This window comes from Rhinolophus hipposideros (assembly GCF_964194185.1).
Source record: "Rhinolophus hipposideros genome assembly, chromosome: 9".
In the NCBI taxonomy this organism is placed as follows: Eukaryota; Metazoa; Chordata; class Mammalia; order Chiroptera; family Rhinolophidae; genus Rhinolophus; species Rhinolophus hipposideros.
In genome coordinates, this window is record NC_138055.1 from 12,178,555 (window position 1) to 12,204,420 (window position 25,866).

General features: G+C 42.2%; 1 protein-coding gene across 5 annotated transcripts in view; it reads left to right on the forward strand.

The window, feature by feature from the left end:
- Positions 1-25,866, forward strand: part of LARGE1 (LARGE xylosyl- and glucuronyltransferase 1) — a 492,234-nt gene that overhangs the window by 261,544 nt on the left and 204,824 nt on the right. For all 5 annotated transcript variants that reach the window (XM_081059772.1, XM_081059773.1, XM_081059774.1 and 2 more), the window contains one exon: positions 22,941-23,112. In XM_081059772.1, the coding sequence (XP_080915898.1) occupies positions 22,941-23,112 (172 nt within the window). The remainder of the gene's footprint in view (positions 1-22,940; positions 23,113-25,866) is intronic.

Here is a 25,866-nt window from a genome sequence, read left to right on the forward strand (position 1 = left end):
GTGCAGCAGTTGAAATCATGCAGTTCTGGGTATTCCTCCAAGAGAAATAAAAGCATGGGCAGACAAACATTTATTCGTGAACATTCATTGAACTCAGATGTCCATCAGTTGGAGATTTGGTAAACAGTAGTGGCATTCCATTAAATGGAATGTTGTTTAGCAGTGAAAAAGAATGAACTGATACAGGCAACAATATGAATGAAACTCAGAAGTAGTATGCTACATGAAATAAAGCCTGCATTTATGATTCCATTTATATGAAAGTCTTGAAAACAGGACTTTCATGGAGGTTAGAAAGAAGTTACTGGGGGCCAGAGGATGGTGTGGTGAGGATTGCCTGAAAAGGGGCAGGAGGGAACTTTGGGGAGAATGGAATTGCCTTATAACGTGATTGCTGTGGTGGTTGCAGACTGGATACATTTGTTGAATTGCACATTGAAAATTGGTGATTGCAATGTATGTGCACTTTCCTCAAAGCTGAAAAATAATACACAAGAATACTGTTACAGAAGCAAAGCCAAGCATCATTTATTTTAGTAAATATAAATGCTTTAAATTCTTCTATTGGATGAAAACTGATGCTTGGTTAAATAGTAGTATCTTAATTGTGTGCTTACTGTCTTTCTGAAACATAACTAAAATAACTCATAAAGTTTAAAAATAAAATTTATATTAGGATGTCTCAGACATATGATGACACATATGGTGTGGATATTTAAATTTCAGATAATGAATACAATAAAATATATAAACATAATGTTTATGCAATGTGTAATGCATACTATAAATATAATACAATATAAATAATGTATACTAATACAATACATAACATAAATATCTTAAATATCATAAAATAGATTTAATTAGATAAAATTAACAATTTTGAATTGGCGCCACACACCCTGTGATATCCATGAGTGGATATAATAGCCAAGCTATTTCCCAAGTCTAAAGCTTTCGATATCGAAAGCAAACTAATAGAAATACAGGCTATATCGGGAGAGTTTCAGCCACTGGAAAGGTAAATCATATTGTTGATGGATGAAGACAGTTTTTAAAATACAATCGATTTCAATAGCTATCAAGCTTTATATCCATAAAATGAAATAAAAATGTATTTCCAAGTGTTCATGAAAAAAATTATGTAAATTGAGGACACAAGACAACCTCATTATATTCCAAACCATAAAAATTATATAGGCCCCCCTCTTGATCCCAATGCCATAAAATTACGTATCAGAAACAAACTTTCATGGAGGTTCGAAAATATTCAGATATTAGGGGATTGTGAAGATTTCCTAAATGTTTATTTAATCCAAAAAGAAATAAAAAAAATTATAGCCTATTTTGAAAACAGCAGAAGAGGAACATTTCACACTAAAGTTTATGGAATGTGCCTAAAGCTGTCAGTTGAAGATGTCTTAATAGCCTTCAGTGCCTTCATTATTCAAGAATAAAGATAATGGTAGATGAATCTCACATGCCACTTGGTAATTTAAACAAGAACAATGTTGTGGACCTGAGGAAAGCCGAAGGAACAAAAAAGTTAACAGCACAAGCTCATGAAGTAAAAAGAATAAAAACTAAACTAAAAAATTTGAATGCTGGTTCTACGTATAAGAAAATGGGAAACCTCTGGCAAATTTAATAATGAACATGGTGAAAATATTAACAAGCTGAACAATGAATAAGATGGTATACGACAACATACATAGAAAATGGTCACAAAATAATAGCGAACATTTATTTGTTATCACGCACCAGAGACAGTGCTAAGCATTTACTATGGATTATCTCATTTAATTCTCACAACAACCCTTTGAAATTAGTGCTGTTATGATCCAACTTGGCAGATGAGGAACCTGAGACTAGAGACGATTTGGCTAGGACATCTCTGTTAGAAAAGGCTGGAAGCAGGCACGGAGACATTCAGCCTGGCCCCTGCCACCTACCATTGTGCAAAGTCCGCGCTGGTTTATGAAAGCACTGAGATGTACTCCTGTGTTTGCCTGAAATAATATTTGCATACTGCTCCACCTCGGAGATTTTGCAGTTTCTGTTGCAGACCACCACAGTAAAGTGACTCGTAATCTCTTTGCCTTTGGTTTGTAAAAAATGCAACAGGGGAGAAGCGCAGTAAAATGAAGTGCGGTAAAACCAGGTAAGCCTGCAATCGCCTGAGGCACCCTCATCCCTAATTATTTTGATTTAAATTCTTTTTTTTTGAGGTTTCTCAGTTTTAACAGGTAGCTTGAGTTCAGATCTCACACCATGTCATGGTATAACTTCAAGGTCTAAATTCTCCCCCCACAACCAGCCACTTTTCACCATCAAGCTCAGGACCAGTGTGTTTCCTGGCCTTTCTCTTCTGTGTGGTGGAATTTGTATTTTGATCACTTTTAGGCAGAGAGTATAGGGTTTGGGGTCCTAACTTTATGCAGTGTCTTCTCTCTGACTCCTAATTAATCTAGGCCACGGGCGTTCTCTCTCCTGCACCCCCACCCACGGCAATGAAAGGGCAAGTTCAAGGGCTCCTTCCTTCAGGGCAGTACTCGGGTTCAGGAATTACTTATAGTCGAATTTTCCAACGTTGACTTGCTCATATTTGTCGTTTTGCTTTTATGCCAACTTGAGTTTTATATATTAATATAAAGTATACAATATAGATAATTATATATACATATTATTATGTATGCATATGTAATATATAATATACATTTTAATAAATGCTCTATGTATTATATATATAATATATAATATTGTATGTACATATTGTATATACCTATATTACACACACACGTACATACATACATGCATGCACGCATTTGCGCACAGTCAGACAATTATGTTCGCGAATATTCCACCGTGCGCTTACGTTACATTTCACTGAGAAGGGTTTTGGGTTTTCTAATTTACCATGTTACCTGAAATAGAAGTCTACCCTCCCCACCTGTCATTTAGAGCTCAGTTTCAGTCTTAAGGAAACTGTTCTTGGCCCACCATTCTGTTAACGTTTGCGTTCCCCTGCTATAGGTTGCCATGCTACTCTGTTTCCTTCTTCATAACACTCATTATGTAATTATTTGGTAAACACTTTCCCTGCATAATTATTTGTTAAATACCTTCGATATCTGAGTATCGGTTATAAGTCTGACTCCTCCCTACAGTGGGAAGCCCCTGTGGGCAGACACCCCCTGCTTTTTACATCCCCACCCCCTGTTGTTAGCATAGAGCTTGCACATGATTGACTCTAAGGAAATGTTTGAATGAAGAGGTCTTGATGAGGATGCTGGGTCTTTTCCTCTCTCTGCTCCGCAGGGAAGAGTCCCAGGAGACTTACTTCTATCTCTGTGAAGATGAAAAAGGAGGAATGACATCTTGTAGTCTAAGTATCAACCGTTGCTCAAAGAAGAATTCCAACGTATAAAGAATGGATTAGTCAGGAAAAGACATTATTGTGAAGAGTGAGCATTTGGGAAAAGATCAAATAAGATGTCGTCAGACACAAAATGTCTTTCTTTTTTTTTTTTTTGGTTACTTATGTTCTAAAATAGAAACATGAAACAAAATTAGTAGAAAAATGTGAAAAAATTCATCTTATGTTGAGGAAAGCTTGTAGCATATGCCCAAGAGAAATGGAAAAAAAATTGTCAAAGAAAAACTTTGGTAGATTTAATTAATTGAAATGGGCAGGAAAAGTAAAATTCTGAATGTCAGTAAGCAACTAAAACAAATTTAAATGGCAAGTGATAAATTGGGAAAATTGTACTTGAAACGGGTATAACATACAACCCGTAAAGAGCTCTTACAAATCAAGGTAGGAAAAAATAAACCAATGGAAAAATGGCTAAAGGATAAGAATGAATTCTTATCCAAAGAAGAAAAGCAAATGGTAAAAAAAAAAGAAATAGTAATACAACAATGTGACTAAGTATTCAAAGAAATAGAAGAATAAGATTTTTATACTTAAATGGTAACGGCTTTTAAAAAATTATTAGCCAATATTGGCAAATATCCACTGGGAAAAACTCTCATGATAGTGTCTGTTGTAAATGAATGTCAGAAAGAGTCTTTCTTTTTAATAGTTTAGTAATATGTATCAAGAAATAGAGATTAAGTCAAAGGATTTCATCATGGTTTGTTTTTTGCTTATTTTAACAATAGCAAAAATTAGACACAATCTCAATCCTAACGGGGAAAAAGGTAGAGAGATTATGGTACATCCTTACAAACCGATATTTAAAGCTTTTCAAAATCGCTTTTTAAAATAAGATTTTTATTGATTTAATATAAAAGTTGAATGTTCATTGAAAAAATGAAAAGAGAATATACTTTTCATGTAATATTAAGTGTTAAAAAAAAGATACAAAGCTACTTCCTCCAAATTTAACGGCGTCTGTATAGTTACGTAATTATTTCAAAAGGAAGAACATATGACAGTAGGTGTCCTCTGGATAAAAGGATTCTAGTGCAGTTTTTCCCCCTTTTTATTACATTTTCCACAATTTCCATAGTAGTACCGTTTTTTAAAAAGTGTTTTTCCTTCTGAAAGAAGGAAGAGAAGGACGGAAGGAGAAAATAGTGACCTCAAACAGGTAGGTAACCGGAAGAGAAACCTTGTTCTGCCAGTGAGGCGGGCAGCACTGCATGTTTTGGGTATAAATGCGGCTATGTGTGAATCATGGCTGTCAGGGATTGCCATTTCTGCACGAAAGGCTTGTGGGTGAGAATCTGTTTGGAAAAGCACCCAAGAATTTCTTGGAACTTTGCATGCGTTAGCAAAACACATCATATTTGAGGTGTCTGTAGGACAGGTGAAGGAGAGAGCGGTCACTGATGATTCACTCCACACCGTTTCACGCAGCCCCAGTGACTCTTCCTTGCATTATTGGTGTGGTCAGAATAGGATTAGTTTGTCTTTTTTTAGAGTACCATTTTATACTATGACAGTTCCCAAGAAGAAGGTGCTCAAGTGTTTTCGTTAAAACATAAGTATTTGTTTTTGGTGTAAGTAAAACAAGCAACCCAGTAAAGATGGCTTGACCAACCTATTCATTTTTCTCACATAGCAAGAAGGCCAGAGGTTGGCAGTTCCATGAGAGGCAGTTGTCATCTTGGGTGCTTTCTTGGGTTCCTCATGGTCAGTGGTCATGGCAAATCCAGCGTCATCTTCTCACAGGACAGGGAAAGGAAATAGCTTTCTCTCTCTCTCTCTCTCTCTCTCTCTCTCTCTCTCTCTCTCTCTCTCTCTCTCTCTCTCTCTTTCTCTTTCAGAATCTTCTCCTTAAAATCTCCCAGCAGACATCCTTCCCCTCAGGTGCATTAGGCAGGATTGTGTCATATGCCCATGTCTTGTCCACAGGGGAGACTGGGCAAGTGAGGGTTTCTTTGTGCCCACGCGTGTCTCTGTGTGTGTGTGTTTTCTGTCTTCACTGTAGAAAATTGGAAGAGGGACTCTAGGTAGGCAACCACCAGTGTCCCTCACACTTCCTTTTGTAGGTTTGTTAGAAGGAAATCCATATTTAGGGAGCAGGGAGAATCAATAGAAGTGTTGCCCTCCCCTCACTTTCTCTTTTTAATCTGTGGCTTCTGAGTTACCTAGTTTGGACTTGGGGTTGGATAGATTTGTTGAGATTTTCCAAAGCGCTTAGTCGGTAAATGGCGAGTTCCCAGTCCTTCCAAGATCAAGGTGGAAGGACTGCCAATAGGTTTCATTTTCTTAGTAGCACAGGGAAACTGGCTGGTTTGGAAAACATGGTGCTAACTCTAATTAATAGGTAGCTGAATTGCCTCCTAATTAAGAGGGAGCAACTCAGGTCTGTCCTTGGTAGAAATAAATCAATAGATAGGACTTGCTGAGTGCACACTATTCCAGGAGAATTCAGATGTGGAAAAGCCAATGTCTTCTCCAAGAATTTAGTGAAAACTAATGAAATCGGTTACAGTGCAATATCCGTCAGTTACCAACTGGAGCACCAGGGATGGCTTCCCATGCGAAATGGGACTTGGAGCTGGGCCTGGGGGACTAGTGTGATTTCCAGAAGTGGAGGGGGAAGAGGGAGCTAGGTTCATCATTATCTGGAACAGAGGGTTTGAGAAGACTGGAGAGAAGGCATCGAGCTTTCTACCTGGCTCTGTGTATTAATGACAGGCTTTTGTTGCCCAAAGAAGAGAACACCTTTTCCCAACCAGAACTCCTGTGTCTGCTTATTATCTGCTGTTAGCTATAAAACTTAATACCCTTATCATTGCACTTCGTCAGAAAAGAAGGAAATGCATTTCTTTTATCTGCCGGGCACGTCCTTCTGTTTTTCACTCACAAAGGCTACACCTTTTGATGGCAGAAGAAACTAATAAACCAGATCACTAAAACTATCTTATCACCCACAACTGCTCGGGATGCCCATACGGAAAAACCTGGATTATCTTTACCTCTAGCCTTCAGGATCCACAGTCACTAGGTCCACATTTGAATTAAAAACAAGCAGATTGAATGCCTGCTATAAGCAGAGCATCTCGGAAAAGCACCAGCAGAGTTTCTGAGGTGAAAAACAGTGCATCCACCAAAAGGACGCTCATTGGGGGTGGGGGGGGCGGGGGTCGGGACACGTGGGCACCCAAGCGAGTTAGCCACCGAGTAAAACAAGGCAGAGAGAAGCATGCTTAGTAGCAGATGAGCGCAGAGCTAACTGGCCTCGGATTTGGAACATTCAACCTTCATTGAAAGTGTGCAGAATCCACTTGAAAAGCAGTGTCCCTGACCCGAGGGCAGAAAAGGGCGCTGGTTAGGGCAAGCGTGGTTAAATTCTCCCTGAGGTTCTGTTTCTCTTATTTGCCAGCTGTATGCCCTATGGGGTGTTGCTAACGTGAACAGAGAAGTCCAAGACCTTGGTCGTAAGGTCCTCGGGGTCAGCGAGCTAGTGACAGTATGGAACCTGGGAGCAGGGATGTCTTGGTAGATGAGTAGAAAATTAAGAAAGAATAGACTTGGTTCGTTTGCGCCCAACTTACTGGTTTACATGATGGCAGTTCCCCCCACGAGAAGCCACAGGAATGTTTTGGTTCAAAGGTTTCTCCATAGACTGCCTTCACCCTCTCCAGGTGACGACCTGGAAAGGCAGATTGATTTTAACAGCCAACTCGATGGGGGTTTTTTGGACCTTTTGGATATGGCAGCAGAGGGAGAGAGGAATCAAGTTCAACATCTAGAATTCTGGTACAAACTGGTGTGTGCATGGGGATGGCCTCTAAATTGGGGGAAACAGAGGAAGAGGCAGGCTTTAGGGGGAATGACAAGAGTTCTATATGCCCTCTTGACATTCATCTAGAGATGGCAGACAGGGAGCTGTCCAACGTGGAAAAGTGCTTATACTTACTGTGATGTTCCCCCTAAATAACTCCAGTATTGCAGCATCAGCAGGTACACAAGTATGCCATTCTAGGCACCCAACTTAGAGGTGAGCCCAGGTTGGGGCACGCCTAGGTACATCCTGGGGCTGTGGTCTCCTCTTCTTTTTGTGCAGGGCAGGCATGAGAGAGCTCTTGACCTGGTGAACTTAACATTTGCGGCTCAGACACCAGGGAGGCAGAGCTTAAGTGGGAGTCTTTTGGAGAATGCTAAGCGACGACAGCTGTCCAGCACCTGGCGCTTGGAATCCCTGGTTCATTGTGAAGTTGAGTTTAGGATGAGGCTTACCTGCTGGGCGGAAGTGGGTTCTCGGTCCAGTGGAAAGGTGGATTCCTTTTGCTAGCAGCAGCCATGGGCCGGGCTAGCGCATTGCCACTGGCCAAGAGAGACCTCTGTGACTCTGCCACTGGACAATCTTGCGTGTTTAAATTTTATATTCTTTCATTTAGAAGCCTCATTTAATTCTTTCTTATTTGTAGGGGTATGGAGTTGTCACTTTTTCTTTAGGTTATGATGCAGAGGAGTAGAAACCCTTGCCTCCTTCCTCCTCCGAGGTACTTTCTCACCTCTGAATGATGCAGTATTTTCCAGTAGGTCAATTCTAAGGCAGATTTGTCCTCTGGTACCAGGATCAAATCAAAATTCTGCTTGTTCATCCATATACATTTTCCTGAGTTGTCACTCTAAATTTCAAATGAAGTGCCTCCATTATTGATGTTGATAATTCTTTGTGATGCCCGTCATCCTATCTGAGAATGTATAACGACATCCCTGGCTTCTACCCACTAGATGCCAGTGGCACCTTCCCTCCGAATCGTGACAACCAAAATTGTCTCCAGGCATTGCCAAATTCCCCTCAGAGCACGCAATCGCCCCTGGTTGAGAACCAACGCCTTAGAATCTGACAAATTCAGGGCGACGCCACTGTTTACACGGCCTTGGCTCCGATGTATTTGAAGGCAATGGATGGAAAATTCAAGCCACTGAGTCAGAGACCAGCCACATGGACTTACACCTTTTTATTCCCAGGCACATGAAATGTGAGCAATATCCAGACATTCGCTGTGGATTCCGTGGTGCTATCCATTCATAACTCTAACCTCCTTCGGGACACCGAGAAGACAGATTCTTTTTGTTCCCTGATTGAAAAGTGGAAGGCAAGCCAGAATTATTTTCACACAAAGAACATTGAGTAGGAAACGTGGAAACATTTCAAGTTTTCATCCCTTATGGTATCATGTCACCAAATCGATTTTGGGAAGACGGGCACATAAGGTGTCAAAATGTGAGTTTTCTTGCTGAAGAACAATGGACAGTACTTCACAGTCTAATAATTCCATCTGCTTCCCATGATAAAGTCAAAGCATTACATGGCATCAGAAAGCCCTGGGTGTCACACAACTGATTTTCCTGAAGATGAGAAGAGGTGAGTTTCAGACCCGCCATTTACTAGCTGTGTAACTTTGGACAATACTATTTTAAAGTCTTTCTCCCCTTCACGTAAAATGGAGATGTGAATTTCTTCCTTCCTTAATTCACAGAATTATTTCAGGAATCAAATAAAATAACAGATTGGAAACTATTATAACCTAGAAAATGCTGTACATACACGATTTTTGTCATCCTTCCAATTATCTTTTCAAAAGATGGCTGTTCACAAGCTGACCTGTTAAATATACTTTTATATACGCAACTCCCTTGGCTAAAAACTCATCTAACTAGGATATTTTCCTTGGATTTAACCACTTAGCCAGGCCGAATTCAAGAACCCCGGTGAGTTTTAAATCTGCTCACTACTGGCTAAATAATAGGTTTGAAGGGAAAATAGCAAGCAATGATCAACATCTTATTCATAGGCATAAAAGCATTGCTGAAAACTCCCCATTCCCATCCCCTATTATTATTAATATGGTGTTATTACTTAACGTACATTGTGTCCAACAGTGGGCTTGTCACTTTTACATTATATATACATAACATATAAGGTCTACCCTCCAAAGCCAGCCATTACAAAGAAGCATGGAAACCGCCAGTGGTGGCCCATATGGCAAAGCACTAGCATTTGGAGCTCACTCACCATGATCAGACCTTTAGTCTATTGGTCACGTAATGAAATAATCCTTACGTCCGGATTCGGAATTAGCTTAGCAGCTCGTGAGTGCAGATTTTGGCAGGCCCTCTGTGAGGTGTTTCCACACACACACCAGCTCATTTTCAGCCTCCCAGAACAAGCAAGTGGCTTTGTCTCTGTTTTTCAGATGCAGTCTCTGAGAAGGGAATTAACCAGGCTACAACTTGTGTTTTCAGACTCTGAGTCCAGTGCTCATTTCATTGTTTTATCAAGAATACTTAATCAAGAATCAAGAATACTTAAATGTTCCTGCATCAGGGAATTTAAAATAGAATTCAACTATATGTGTATATATATATATATATTCATATATATAAACATATCTGTCCATATATATATATATGAACTTGACAATGTCTGTTCCTATAAGAACAACAAAAACAGAACTAAAGTCACACAGCTGTGCCATTGAATTTGGGTCTTAATTTTCCCAGTTGAAGTTAGATGTGATTGGTTGGTTCATTTCCCCAACTGTTGTGTACCCAGGCCTGGATGGACATAAGAATCACATGTGATCTTTTTCTTTAATTCTTTTAACTTAGTTCTTATCGAGGTCACACTGGTTGTAACAGTACGTAAGTTTCAGGTGTGTACCATAAATCAACATCGGTGTGGACTCCGTCATGCTCACCATCAAAAATCTCATTTCTGTAATCACGCAGTGGAACCCTTTTACCCGTTTCACCCTCCCTCCATTCCCCTGCCTTTCTGGTAACCACCAATCTGCTGTCTGTTTCTACAAGTTTGTTTTTGTTTTGTTTTTGTTTTTGTGTTTATATTCCACATATGAGTGAAATCATATGGTATTTGTCTTTTTGTGTTTGATTTGCTTAGCAGAGTACCCTCAAGGTCCATCCACGTGGTTGCGAATGGCAGGGTTTCACCATTTTTCTTTTATGGCTGTGTAATAGTCCTGTGTGTATATGTTTGTGTTAGTGTTAGTTATACCTTCTTTATCCATTCATCTATCGTTGGACCCGTAGGTTGTTTCCAGATCTTGACTATTGCAATGAACACATGGGGTACAGATATCTTTTTGAATTAAGTGTTTTTGTATTCTACAGATAAATACCCAGCCATGGGATTGCTGGATCATATGGTAATTCTACTCTTAATTTTGGGGGGACTCTACATACTGTTTTCTTTAGTGGCTGTGTCTTCTGATGAAGCAATGCCAGGCTCCACCACTAGGTATCCCAAATTTGTTTTTTCTGGGGCGGACCCATTAGTGGGCCCCAGTGATTCTAATGTGCAGCCAGCGCTGGGCTTTGGCTCCCGCTGCTCCTCGTCTGTGTCCTGGAGGAGGACACCCAGCCTCCAGCTGCCCTTTGCCTTGGGTGCCCAACGACATTATTCAATAAAGGCTGAGAGCCAGAAGCTAAGCTTTTCTCTGGCACACTCTTTAGGTGCTAAGGAACAGAAATTATGAATCCATTCTGACAGTCTTTTGGGATTTAGATTTATTTTTCAAGCTTCCCTTTCTGCTTTCCATTTTGGTGTTATGAACAGTTTTCTTAGTAGAATCGTATTGGCCACTTGCCCTCCTGTAGATGTTAGAGAAACATTTGTCCTAAAAAGGCACGTGACTCTTCCCTAGTTGCGTTGACACTCACTATGCTGGAGTGTTCCTTTGTGCTAAAAGTACGAGCTTGATATAACAGACCCCTTCACCTTTTCTGATTCTACTTCTTATTTCTAGGTTCAGTTAGTTGCTCCATCTACAGAATTTTAGTAAGACTTCATATAGAGCTCTCCCTGCCTACCCATCATTTAAATATATTATTTGAGTCCATTTCCAAAATGATTAAATTTTTGGAATGAGGCAAATCTGGTTTTCAGTCCCAGCTCCTATAAATTTTTCATATTGTGTGAGTTCCTTGATGTCTGCTTTGTAGGGTTATTATGTGACTTAAAAGACAGTATTTGTAAATTGCTTAGAGTGTCTGTTACAGAGTGAGCATTCAACAATTATGATATTATTGTTATAAATATAATGATACTCTTTCCCTTTTAACTATGATCTAAGAACTAGGAACATTCCACGGTTGCTGTTCTTTCCTTAGCATCTAGTTCAGAGTTTGGCACACACAATGAATGTTTTTAAGTGAATGAGTCACTTTCAGAATTTTTTTGAAGGAGGATGGAGTGCATTAGGAATTCCTTTGATCAGTAACCAAATCCCCAAGTGGAAGTAAGGGCTTACTGGAATTATCTTGTACCACTCATACCATCTCCTATCGGACTTTCTAAGGGTGACATTCTTTTTCTGTCTGCATTCTCATGCATGATAAATTCTAAATCTAGACAAGTTAGACAGCTATCCTCAGTACCTGGTTTCCTTAGCAACCCCTCATATTAATAAAATGGCTTGTTATTGGACGGGGTGGGGGTGGGGTGAGTGTCAGTAAAACCACAGTACAAGGCATTGGGAATAAGGTGTCAAGGTATTAAAATATTTGAAATGACAATTAAGACCCTTGGTTAATGTTTGTTAGATATATTGCAAGAGCTGAGTCAAGGCATCATCTTTTCAGGGGTGACCGGTGAAGCGGGTCATTTTGGCCATTACCCAGGAGAAATTCTGACTGTCATTGACAAGGTATTTCTTTGGATCTCTTTACTACACCAAGAGCGTTTCACCTTCCATGTTTCGTGAAAGAAAACGGTGTTTAAACCAACCAGAAATTAAGTGGCACCTTTGGTTCATCCTCCTTGACCCTCTTTACCTGCTTGGGATTGCTCTCCCAGGTGTTTAGAATTAACTTGACCTGCAGGGTGGATCTGGGAAGCTGGGAACAGAGTGTCAGAGGCAAGCACTTCACCTCCTGAAGATTGCAAAGCCCTCTGAAAATGGAAAACACCTCATTGATGCAGAGAAGTTCGGTGCCTCCTCCTGAATTCTGGGATGAAGATTCCCTTTAGATGGTTCCCTGCAAAGGAAGTGGTGAGAGTGCAAAAGAAGGAATGGGGGTGAGAGCAGAGAATGGGCAAGGCGACCCCCAAATCTCTGGGTGAGCTGGATCACTGGAGAACAGAACACTATAATGTTTTCTGATTTGACTGCCTTCCGATGAAATTCAGGGAGACGGGAAGAACTGGGGGATTGAGCAGATGCTAATAACTGGGTTCAGGGGTTTGGTTTATTTGTGGCTTTTGCACACTTCTCTGATTTATGGCTCGTTTGGTGTCGTATAATCCTGCAGAGCAAAGTTTCTCAACATTTTAAAAACTATATTATCACTCTATTCCCCAGGAGCCTTTTCAGATATATTTTTTTCTAATAGTACCTCTCCCCTGATATTTTAGTAACAAATCATAGCAATGTCCACGATTTTTTTTTGTCCCACACGAAATAATTTTTGCCCTATTAAGAATGTATGTGAAGAGTAAGTTTATAGCAACAGGGAAATAAGAGTTTTCCTTTTTATCTCCTTGCATTTACTAGCAAAATGATTATCTCCATTCTTGGCACAGGAGTTGAGTGTGTGTGTGTGTGTGTGTCTGTGTGTGTGTGTTACTTTTAGCTGTTAAGCTGAGTTCCCCTAACTCGAAGTCCTGTGTTCTGCCTAGGTCACATTCTTGCTCCTAGGTTACCCATGATGTCTTTCTGGACACATATATGAAGACTGCAGATAAACACATTATATGATATACATTGATTAAACACCACCCGTCTAACTTAGAACTAGACCAATATCACCAAAGCCCCTAGGATGTCTTTCCCATCCTATCCCATCCCATCCCTCCACGTCTTCCAATCCCCATCAACAGAAACCACTGTTCTGAATGCTGCAATAATGCTTTTAGAAATTATTTCTCTTTATGTGTACCCAGACTGTACTATAATTCCCGCAAAGTAGTCATCTGGTGTTTGAATGAGTGAAGGATGAAAGAACGAATAAAGTAGGTTCACCAGTATGTCTCCATCACAAGGAATGCTTCTCAGTAAGCGTTGCTTGTGTACATATATTATTTTACTTTTTCAAAACTATTCATTGAGTGCCTTCTGTGTGTCAGATACTGTGCTACGCACACATACATAAATACATACTGCACTCTGTAATAAGAAGAATTGCAGCTTCTAAAAATATTAAGTCCTGGCTAAGCAGGAGCTAATGCAGTTTTCTCCTCGGTGCATTGAAAAATCTATTAGTTAAGAAGGCAGCTATATTTCAGGAAATTAAACCACTGTAACAGTCCAGTTCACAAATCAGAACTCCCAGTGCTTTGAAATGCTTCATTTCATAACAGAAAGTTCTGAGGGACGTTCAGGGAATCCGTAATGCTCCAGCGACCAATCCCTCCAAGCTTCACAAAGCTACATGGAGAATGCTTCTTGCCAGGCATGTTAGACGAAGGGGTTTTGTTGCCACTGATAGGGGGAGGAATGTAGGTTTTGATCCGTGACCACATTCCTCTTGGCTCATTGTACCTTTGTCATCATTCTAGAATTAATTATGTTTGGGAAAGATGGTTTCTCAGTAGATTTCTGAATAATGAGCATTTCAGATAGAAGGCAGCTACTTATGTTAGACAGGGGTTGTTTGTTCTGAATAAATGTTCATTGCTGCTTAGCGTAGATCGCTGTCACCTGTAAAGACCAGCTTGGGGGCCCTTACAAGGTTTCCTTCCAAGAAGATGTGAAATATGTAACTCAGCCCCCCTCTGGCTCCTGGTTCCTTAGGAATTCATAGTAGCTGACCTAGAGCTGCTTTTATTGAAATGGGATTTCTATGTTTAAAAAGGACAGCCAGGAAAACCTTCTTGGCTTTACAGTCATAAACTGCCCATGAGGTGTCGGGTTATCTGAAGAATTCCTGATTTTCCATCAACACTGTCTTCTATTAATCTTTGAGAAACGTCTTTCCCTGTGTGTCAAGTTCAAGTGGGACCCTTAAGTTTGGGGCTATCTCATATCTTGTTTCTGAACAGGAAGCTTGTTGGTGACCCTGTGTAAATGACTCAGCCAACAAAACCCTGAGAGACACAGTGCTTTCTGTATCTCCTAACTTGGTGTTTCTTAGAATGTAGTCTTGGGACACCTGCCTTAGGATCACATGGGGTACTGATTAACCGTACTGTTTTCTCAGCCCTGCCCCAGAGCGGATGAATCATGACCTCTGGATATGATCCTGGGAACCTGTATTCTCTGTGGGCGTCCTCCAAGTTTCCTATGCCTCTCCGCTGCCTTCTGTTAATCTTTTCCCTTCATGGGTCACTAGAGTATATTCCAAAAATGAGATTGTTTCTTTGCTAATGAAAATCTTTTGGTTTCTTCCCACTCTCTAGGATATTGCCCAGTGCTCTTTAGCATGGCATGCAGTAGTCTCCAATGTGTGACCCTTTCCTAGCCTTTCCACGTTCTTCTCCGTCATTTCCAACTCTAAGCGATACCTCAGTGTATCGGACTGTAGTTGTTTTACACGCATGCACACTCACACATAGTTGCTTTTATAGCTCTGTGTCTTAAATGCTGCGACTCGTACCTCTCCTTTCCTCCCCATATTTGAGAAACTCAATTTTTAACACCAAAGGCTCATCTCTTGCAGGTATCTCTAAGGGAATATTTTCACTCCCTTCCCAACATTCCCCTCTAATTGTCCTATTAGACTGCTGCTATACACATACTTGGAATTGATCATAACACAGTTCATATATTCTATAATTACCGATGCAGTGGCTAGTTTCCAAGATGGCCCCCAATAATCCCCATCCCCTGGCATTCATACCCTTGTTTAGTCCCTTCCCACATTCCATTACGGCTGACCTTCTATAACAAGAAGACATTGAGGAAATGGCACCACGTCAAGTCATAAGACATCCCAGACTCCATCTTGCTCTCTCGGACCACTCGCTCTGGGAGAAGTCAGCTACCACGTGGTCAAGACATTGAAGCAGCCCTATGGGGTGGTGCATGTGGCATGGAACTGAGGCTTCCTAACAGCCAGCGTCAGCTACCAGGCATGGAGAGTGAGGCACCTGAGAAGCAGACCCCAAGCACCGACGTCTGAAGGCTCCACTCTTGACTGCAATCTCATGAGAAATCGCGGAAACTGTGTGAGATGATAAATAATTTGTGCTGTTTTCCGCTGCTGCGTTTGGAGGTAACTTGTTATGCAGTAATGGGTAATGAATCTCCACTAGACCCTAGACTCCCGAGCATTGGCCATGTTTTATTCATCATGGACTCTGGTCCCTCGCTCCTCCTTAGCACCTGCCCTGTATCGAGTGTTTCATCAATGCTTATGTAAATGATCCCAACTGAGCCAAACTGGAGTTTTGCTTTGCTGGCAAGGGTAAATACAAGTGCAGATGATTTTATCTAATAGATACCAATCTCATCTTTTCGGTTGCTCTCAACATCCTTGGAAATAACAATAACTATTAACAATAATAGCCAGCACGTACGTAACGCACCAACATTTTCACAGCCTATAGAGTATGTGCTGTAAATAGGCCCATTTTGCAGATGAAAAAGACTAGGGTAGGGTACATAGAGGTTTAATTATTTGCCCTAGGTGACCCAGCCTAGTGAGCGCTGGAGCCAGGATTTATTTTTTTTTTTTTTATTTTTTTTTATTTTTTTTTTAATTAATTTTATTGGGGTGACAATTGTTAGTAAATTTACATAGATTTCAGGTGTACAATTCTGTATTACATCGTCTATAAATCCCATTGTGTGTTCACCACCCAGAGTCAGTTCTCCTTCCATCACCATATATTTGATCCCCTTTACCCTCATCACCCACCCCCCACCCCCTTACCCTCTACTATTCGGCGTTAAGGAAAGATGATATAGGAGCATTTGTGACAACATGGATGGATCTCGAGAGAATAATGCTAAGTGAAATAAGTCAGACAGAAAAAGCAGAGAACCCTATGATTTCACTGATATGTGGTATATAAACCAAAAAGAACAAGACAAACAAATGAGAAACAAAAACTCATGGAGCCAGGATTTGAACCCAGGCAGACTCCAGAGTGTGTGCTGTTAACCAGTTTCAAAACAAATATTGAGTCCTTACCGTGTGGCAAGCATTGTGCCAGGTGCCTTAGTTCTGTCCCATTTCATGCTTTTCCAAGCCTCGTGCACTATGTATTATTTTCTCTGTTTTATGGGTCAGGAGATTGAGGCTTAAGGAAACGAGCTTGCCAGTGCAGAGGAGTTGGAGTCGGGGTTTGGATTCCAGCCAGTCGGACTGCCGGGCTTGTGTTCCTTCCATGATCCAAGGAGGGGGCCCTGGCATCTCCCACAGTCCCCGCCCACCCGAGTTCCTCACCCTCCATTGCTCAACAATTACGTTGTGAACACACAGGTTGGTTGCCAAGACGACCACTCATAGACAACATGAAAGGTAAATGACTTTTCAAACATTCTGCAGCTAGGATGACTTTTTTAAATTTTAAAAAACATGTCAAGGTGATTTGTAATCTACAGGAAAATGTTGATATGGGTAAGAAATCTATTTGGGCAATAAATATTTCCAGGATGACAGAGGAAAGCTTGCAGACTGCCAAGAGAAGAACTCCCTAGGAAGGGAGCAGGATATGCTATTGTTATCCCTATTTTACAGATGAGAAAATTAAGGCTCAGAGAGACTTAGAAGCACGGAATGCCCAGCTCCAAGGCCTTTGTACCAAATTGCCGTGAAAAGCTGCTTCATGGTGAATGAGGATTTGTCTGGGTAGAGTCAGGGGCTCGGTTACGACTGAGCAGTACTGCAGAGCGATGAAGAGCACATGTGAGTAGACCTGGGCCAGTGGAGGGAAATGTAGTATTTCAGAGGCAACATCTAGGGCAGGGGGCCTGAGAGCTGGGGTGAGGGAAAGGACTCAGTCCTCATCCCCCAAACTTCAGGTATTAGGATAACAACCCCTGACCTCTCGCCTAGGTGGGAAGGGCTTCAGGTAGCCCATAGAAAGCTGTTGTTATCACAATACCTGACACCCAGTAGGCAAAAATTGCTGCATGGTATTTTCTATCGGTACCATTCCTGAGCACCCCAGTGCCTCCAGAAAATAACATCTTCAAGAAGAAATGGGCACCATTACCTCATAAAACCCACCTCGTTTCCAGTATTTTCCTTGTCCGTCAGAGGTCAGACACCTGGCATTGCCACTGAGACATCACTTTCCTTCATGCCCTGTGTTTCAAGCAGTCACCTTTGGCTTTGTGTCCTCTGTCCAAACCTGTGTTTCCATGCTCATGTCACCACCCTGGGCAGATGCCCTGAGTAACTTGCCTGTGGACCACCCAGCGTCAGATCAGTCACTTGCAGTGCTTCACAGAAACTCCCCTCGGGTCCATCTGTCAAGGACCTCGCCACTCCGGCAAGGTGAATTTCCTCTCGAGAGCATCTCTCAAGCCCCGCCCCGCTTTAAACCGAAACTCTTCAAACCTGGGATTGCATATGCTCCTGTATGTAAGTGCATTAGATGGTGTTCTTTAGCACGATTGCATTTTTGCTAATTAAATCTTACAACATGCTGCTTAGAATTATTAACAGCCATTGCAAGGATAATATGTCCATTAAAATAAGCCTAACTTTCATTTTTATTATCATTTTAATTACATGAACCCTTTGGCGTGTTTGTAATGATAAAGAACATTACGAGGATATTGCCTGCCAGGTGCTGGCTTGTCTGTAGGATAGTCAGGGGTCAACCTGCTGGTGCCCTCCAGGGTTTCTCTTCTCTCCGCTAACCCCGTTACTTTGTGTGCTTGGTTGGATTGACATTTATTGTGTGGTGGTAATGGGATCAATACCAATTCTACCAATAGATTATACCAGTATCTGCCCCAAAAGGTTACATGGATTACCAGTCCCACCCACGTTTCCTCCTACGAAAACCAAAGATGGGCTGTCTCATTTGGAGACGCCCCAGAGAAGGCTTTGAGTTTCCCAGTAGATCTCTGCTGGTGATTTTGTTCATCTTTTCTGTAGAAATATAGGAAAAGGTGATGGGGGACTGACTTGCCTTGACAAAACCATCTCTATTCCCAACCTCCCCGGTACTGTCAAAGGGACCATAATTCCTTGCTTTGATCAAGCTGAAGTGATTGTTCTAAGCCCCCATTTTGAAGATGAGAAAACTAAGGCACATAGAGGTTAAGTGACTTGCCTGAGGTCACACAACTTATTAGAAGTGGAGCTGGTGACGAAGCCCAGGCTTGGGGCTCAACCAACCATGCCTCTTTCATTGTACCGTATGACCCTGGACTTCAGCAAATATGGATGCTTCTGCTCCTAGTTGCAGAAAAGGTCAAAGGTAGCATTTGAACCCAGGCCTGGCTGACTCTGCAGTCATGCATAATTATCAGGCATTTTTTGAGCAATGACTTGTTACCATAGGAAAAATGGCATCATCCCTGCCTCAAGGAGTTCCAGCTCAGAGCCGGAGAGAGACATGGAAAATTAGACACAGCGTGACAGCATGCTGTGCCAGAGGAAGAGAAACAGCTTCTGTCTGGAGCCCTCGCCCAGCCTGGGGCCACGCGACTGTGGGGACCAGAGGGTGATTGGTTGTCTTCTAAGTTGAGACAAGAAGGAAGCTGGGGATTTGGATGAGGATGGGGGTGGGGTAGATGTTATATGCTACTTCTAGGAGCATGAGCCATTCATAAGAAATGGATCTGCTTCTCACCACACGTCCTTTGCTCCCATAGATTCCTCAGTTTTCTTTCTGCAGTTTTCTTTCCGAAGACGAGCTCATTTGAATGCTTCTGTTACCTCTAATTGGACCGTCTGACTTAATTGATTGCGTATAAAGTTGGGACGTAGGGCGACATTCAGACCCGGGCTCAGGTTGAGATTAATTCATCCCTGTTGTCCTTCTTTCCTGCAGTGCACTCGGGTGCCTCACACGCGTGTTAAAAATACACCCGGGAGTCGGGACTGTCTAATTAGCTGGCTTGACCCCGTGCTCTGGTGTTCCGTCTTTACCAAGCTCTCCTGCTTTGATGGAAACCAAAATAGATGAGGAAGTTAATCAAAGGTCTGATGAAATAGCGTGGCTCTGCAGCACGAAGTGATGATTGCCAAGCTTCAGTTCAGGCAAATTCTCAGGGGAGAGAAGAAACCAAGCTGAGATCCAAAGGCTGGGGTTTTCATGAGGCAGAGTGTTTATAAAGTCCGCCGGAGGGAAGTACGGTCGGAGTCCTGAGGCCTCAGATCTTCAGGTGATGGCTAGTCAGAAAGCTAACTCCAAAGGGAGGATACCGTGGTTTGGGGAAAGAACACCGACCTTCCCCCGGCAGATGGCATCTGTGGGTCTGTATCTTGCTTGCTGTGGAACTGTAGACACAGCACTCACCTTCTGGGGCCATTCGTCCCTCCATTCCTCTGTCCGTCCCTCCTTCCTTCCATCCACCCACCCACCATCCCACAGATACGCATTTTGCATCGATAATGTGTAAGGAAGGCATTGTGCTTTGATTTTGCCGCCATTCGTTTCATTTGATGATGGGGCTGGTTGTGTTGGGTTAGTCCCTCCAGGTGTCTGTCCCCTCACCCTGCTTTATGCCTCATGAGGAGCATGCATGAGGGCCGAATCTCCGAGCTCATTTGCCCTCTGGCTTCCGTTTGGGTTTGTCCAGAGGGGCGCTGTCGCAGCAGACTGGTAAGTAGAAAGAGTGAGAGGCGGAGAGCTCTCTTCCTGTTCCATCCTGTGGGACTGACACACACAGGCCATGTCCCCGTACTGAAGGTCACTGCTCCTGTCAGATGGCTGCTCCATGTGGCTTTCCCTCTGGATTCCAGCAGCTGCTGGCATTGACCTTTCAGGCCGTGGGTGGTGACGCCCCCCACGCTTCCCCTCCCCGGGTGCTTGTACCGTCCTTGTTACTGCCCTGAAGTTCTGCATTCACTTCAGTACATAGCCCTTGATTATTCCATGTAACTCAGATGATCCATTTGGAGCGTGCTGTTCCCACCCACACCCTGACTGAAACAGTGCAGTGAGCATGTAGAAGTAACTGCCTGTTTTAAATGGCAGAAGCTCAGAAAGGGCAAGCAAACTTGTTCAAGGTGACATGGCAATTAAGTGACAAGGCCAGAATCTGACTCCAGGTGTGCCTGACGCCACACCCCAAGGCTCATGCTGTACTGTCTCCCAGAGACCCCACGTCCAAAAGGAAGCAGTTAAAGAGGCATGGCCACCTAAATACTTGAAACCAAGAGGCGCAGTCAGGAAGCAGGTAGGGGCTTTGTTGAGAGTCTTTTGTGTATGAAGCACTGGAATCCTTTAATCTCCTTTAATTTTTACATCAACCAGTTGATCTAGACAGCAGCTCTATTTTATAGGTAAAGAAACTGAGGCTTAGAGAAAGCAACACCTTTTATGGGGCTGGAATCCGGATTTTAACGTTTGCCTCTTTTCCTTCCTCCATGCTGTCCAGGGACTACAGACATAGAGTTCAAGATTCTTTCTCTTGAGACTGACGCGTGGTGAATAGTATAATCCGTCAATTTTGCTTTGTTTTTCTCCTGGTAAAAATTGTACTCATTTATGCAAAGGATCGTTGTAAAACTGAGACAAATGAGCAGCTAAAATAGTATTTTCAAATAAACTGAAAATGAAAGCCTAAGATGGAGTGGGTGGGAGAGATGGAATGGGTCTGGGTGAGGTATCATGGGGGATCCTTCCTCATAGCTTTCCCAAGCCGGCTTCTGTGTTCGTATTAGCATGAAAAGGAATGTAATGCTTAGGTTTTTCTTTGCCACCGTCGTTTATTTTAAAAAGTTGAAAAATATAGATTAGTTACATAGATGTGTTTGTGTGTATACGTATGTTTGTACGTTTCTTTCTGAAAGAGAGGAAGCCATCCTCAATGATCACCATTAGTAATTTGAAGCTGTACTTTCATTTCTCCTTCGTCTGCATAGATTCGTGGGGATGTCTTGTCACCTTGTTTGATTGCACATAGGGGTTAATAAACAAAAGCGACTTTAAAACTTGCTTTCTTTCTTTTAGTATATGCAAGTTACTTTTTTTTTTATTGGGGAATGTTGGGGAACAGGGTGTTTTTCCAGGACCCGTCAGCTCCAAGTCAAGGCGTTGTTTTCAATCTAGTTGTGGAGGGCGCAGCCCTCTGGCCCATGTGGGAATCAAACCGGTGACCACGGTGTCATGAGCACTGCGCTCTAACCGCTGGCCAACCAGCCACCTGCAAGTTACTTTTTTAAGTACATCTTAATCTGCACTGTAGATTGTATAGTGTGCTACCAAAGAAAAAATATTATACCAACTGTAATTGAAAAAAAAAATTTAAATACCATGTTTTAATTAACTGTTCACTTTTGGGGTATTTGGATTGTTTCTGTTACTTGTATAACATGGTGATACACGTGTTTCAGAATAAAGCTCTGGTTTCTCGTTTTTAAATTTTACTACTTTTTCTTTTAGAATAATGTCCTCCAAATGGAATGACAAAAGACAAAAGGGATGGATAGTTTGTAGAATCTTGATAAGTTGACCACAATTTTCCATTAAAGGCTTCCATTACACGTGTTAACTTATGAAAATATGAAGTGTGCTTTGGCTTACCTGCAGACTCCCCATGGCAGCGAGGCTGGGGCCCCCACCCACGGTGACCTTCCTATATAACCTGTACCTTTGAAAGCTTTCATCATGCTGGTGTAATGTGTTATTTTTAGCTTTGACTTTGTGTGCCAGGTGGCACCAAGAAGTGTGACTTGTCTTTGGACTCTACACACCTGTAGGATGTTTGTTGTTCTCTTATAGCATGTAGGGCTTCTATGGGCTTGTGTGTGTGTGCACATGCGTGTGTGCATGTGTGCTTACCCAGAGAAGAGTGTTGCATAGGTTATGACCAGGTCTGCCTCCTGTGTTTATCTGAGAACCAAGAGAAGGCAGCAACACTAATTGGTCCAATTACTGCTTTTAAAAAATATGTAAACGTAAGCTTTAATAATACCATTAAGTAGTCATTTTTAATACACAGAAGCTGAACATGATTTAAAGAAACATATTTACCTAGAAACAATTAGGTACTGTTTGCAAAATACATAGTATATAATCTGGTACAATTTTTGTACTTTTATTTCCTTTGTGTATATTCTTATTTTCTCCAATGAGCCTATACAATTTCTGTAATCACAAAGATGTTATTTTAAAAGATCTGAGCACAGTGTTTGCATGTAATCATCATTTTATAAACCCTGCTTTTCCTCTCCCTTGGTTCAGATACATTTTCTTCCCAAAACAACTTCGCGTGCCAAACTGCAAATTACACGAACGTGTCTTTAAGAAAACAGTCATTCATTCAATCAACACATTTTTATTAGATACTTTTTACAAACCAGGCATTATTTGTCTGTGCAAAATATGAACCTAGTTTCTTTTTCTTTTCCTACTCCCTCTCTTCGCTGCCCTGTCTAGTCTGAAGTTTCCTGGATCCCCAACAAACATTACTCCGGCATTTACGGTCTGATGAAGCTCGTCCTGACCAAGACTCTTCCTGCCAACCTGGAGCGGGTCATTGTCCTTGACACGGATATCACCTTTGCGACCGACATTGCAGAGCTGTGGGCTGTGTTCCACAAGTTCAAAGGTAAGTGCAGCCCGTTGTTTTCCTGGTCTCTTTGAAGGTGTCGTCATGCCAAGAATCGTGATGCTATGTATTTTTCAATGTGAGGTTAACTCTTAATGCGGTCCTGTTAATGAAATGGATAATTAATCACAAATGCAGTTGAGCCTCCACTCTTCGCACCTGCGCCAGGTTAAACTGGAATTTGCATTTCTTCAGGAACTGAAGAGTGAAGGTCTGTGTTCCTAGGAAGAATCTGATTTAGGATGCTGTGGAAGCGATAAGTATGAAATGTGTATATTTTGTATGCAGATAATTGAGTGTTGACTTATCAGTTTTCTCTTTTCATCAAATGATACTTTGATTGCTGAGAAAGCCTGTGAGGTGGTGGAGATGCATATTAATTACAGAGCGTTTGGAAATGTTCTTACGGCTTTTGCTTTCCCTCATGGTGTGATGTGTCATTTTAAAGGGGTATGTAAGTTGAGCTTTATGAGGCATTCCTTGTAGTCCCGTGAATTTCTGCTTAGCTGTTACTGTAGCTCTTGCCTCGGCCCCAACGTATGTGGGAGTATCTGGTGGGACATGATGAGCCCAGTAGGTGTCCTTGACTCTGAGAGAAGTGAAAGGTTAGCATAAAATTCTGGCTATTATTTTAACACCCGTCTCCCAGATGTCATCCTTAAAACTGCAATATTTTTGAAATTCGTCTCTGTATTAAGTAAATACAATGAGAGACAAATTTAGCAGTGAGATTTTTTTCTTTGTTTTTTTGCGTTTTCTTTTTTTAAATTGCACCCTGGCTTCTGTGTTTAAAATCCCTCCCGCCTCTTCTCCAGCTCCTTATCCTATGAAGGTGAGCTACCCTTTAGTGATTTTTTTCAATGATGACATTTTCATCAATCACAGGACAGTCCCGTTGGTTTCTGTTTCCATTCATGGACAGAAGATTAAGTTCCTCACCCACTCTGGTTTCTGCCTGCTTCCTTCCTGGAAACGCTTAGCTCTGGACTAATTGAAAAAGGCCTCAGCAAATCATGGGGAGGCACTCTTAGACTCTTCCCCTTGTCAGATAAAAGCTCATTTTCCTTTCCTGTGTCAATAATGACCTCACTTAGCAAAACTACTGATACTGAGTGTGTCTCTCTGCTCTCTAATCTCCTCTTCATAGAATGCTTGGGTCTGTCCTTTTAGTTCACAAATAAAGAAACTGATGCGTGGCAGCATGCAGGGCGGTGCCCAGAGTTGAGGCACAGAATCCGTCTGTGTCTCTTTGCAAGTTCCTCAATCATTTCTGCTTGATTTTCTGATCAAATTTAACTCCTTGGGGGCAGGTTTTTGTGGTGTGTGTTTTTTTAAATAATCAGGTGGATTTCTATTCATATTTGTATGCTGATGTTCAGCATTCAGTGATGTATTTATTCCACAGCCGCCTTCTGCATCCCTGCTGGGTGTCAGGCAGTGACTGAGCTCTGGCAAGAAGGAGATGAGCCGCGAAGGGGAGTGAGAGTTCCCACCTCTCCTGAAGGGGGCTGGAGAAGGCAGCTGGGAGGGCATCCCAGAGGAGGTGATCATGCTCTGTCCTGTCAGATAGGAGTAGTGGTGTGCAATAGATGCCCCCATTCCCCTTTTGGAATAAGGGTCTCATTAATCCAGCCGAGAAGAGTGCTGCCTGCAGAGGGCCCTCCGCTCTCAGCCTCCTTTGGGGATGGCCTCAGGTGAGGAGCGTCATGTGCCCGTGCCCACGCCCCTTCCTGGTGCACCCCACACCTGCAGTGAATCTTGCAGCATCAGCTGAAGCACTCCCTAGAGACTGCCTCGCAGCTGGATTTCTCCCTCTGCCCAGTCCTGCGTTTTTCACTTTCACAGGTGCTGTTCCCAAGAGCTCTCCCTAAATTAACCTCCTGCAGGCTGACTCCCACTATCAGAGTCTGCTCCCAGAGAAATTCAGCCAGCAGTGTGGATGTAGAGCTACAAGTCTCCCTTGTACAAGTGTTAACTCAGCAAAATCGCTGGAAGAGGTGGTCACTGCCGTGTTTCCCCGAAAATAAGACCTAACCAGACAATAAACCCTAGTATGATTTTTCAGGATGGCATCCCCTGAACAGAAGCCCTCATGTGTTTTTTGGAGTAACACTTAACATAAGACCCAGTCTTATTTTCGGAGAAAATATAATTGTGGCATGGTAGCTAGGAAAGCTCATTTATTCTGGCCCAGCCGTGACCTGCCATAGACCAAGTGGAATTCTGTAGCCAGTAACAGCAGTAAGTATAATCATGGTGGTAAGATGTCATCTGTGGAAGGAAGAGTTACCAAGGCTCTTGCTGCTCCCACGGCCAGTCCAAATATTTAGATGTGGAGGATTCTGCCATTCAAAGCTGTTCCTGGGGCAGAGCAGAGTGGATGAGCCAAGCTCAGGACAGGGACAGGGGGAATTTAAAGGCAAGGAGCTGAGATCACAGGCTGCATTTTATTTGTTCATCCTTTCATAGGTTTATTTCTAGCATTTGTTAGTTCCCCACTGTGCAGAGGAATATATTAGGTGGTGGTGTTGTCTAAAACTGTCGAGAATGCGGCACCTGCCTTCCAGGAGCTCACAAACACAGCAGATTGCGTTACATTTTTATCTAGCACCAACCAAGGTGTATGAAAACATGCAAGGTTTTTCCAGGCCCACCCTCACTTTTCTGGGAAAATATGGAGGTGAAAAGAAAATAAGTTAGTTCTTCTCCATATGGTACCTGTTTCTAGAGTTTTCTCATGGGTGTGTGAAATTT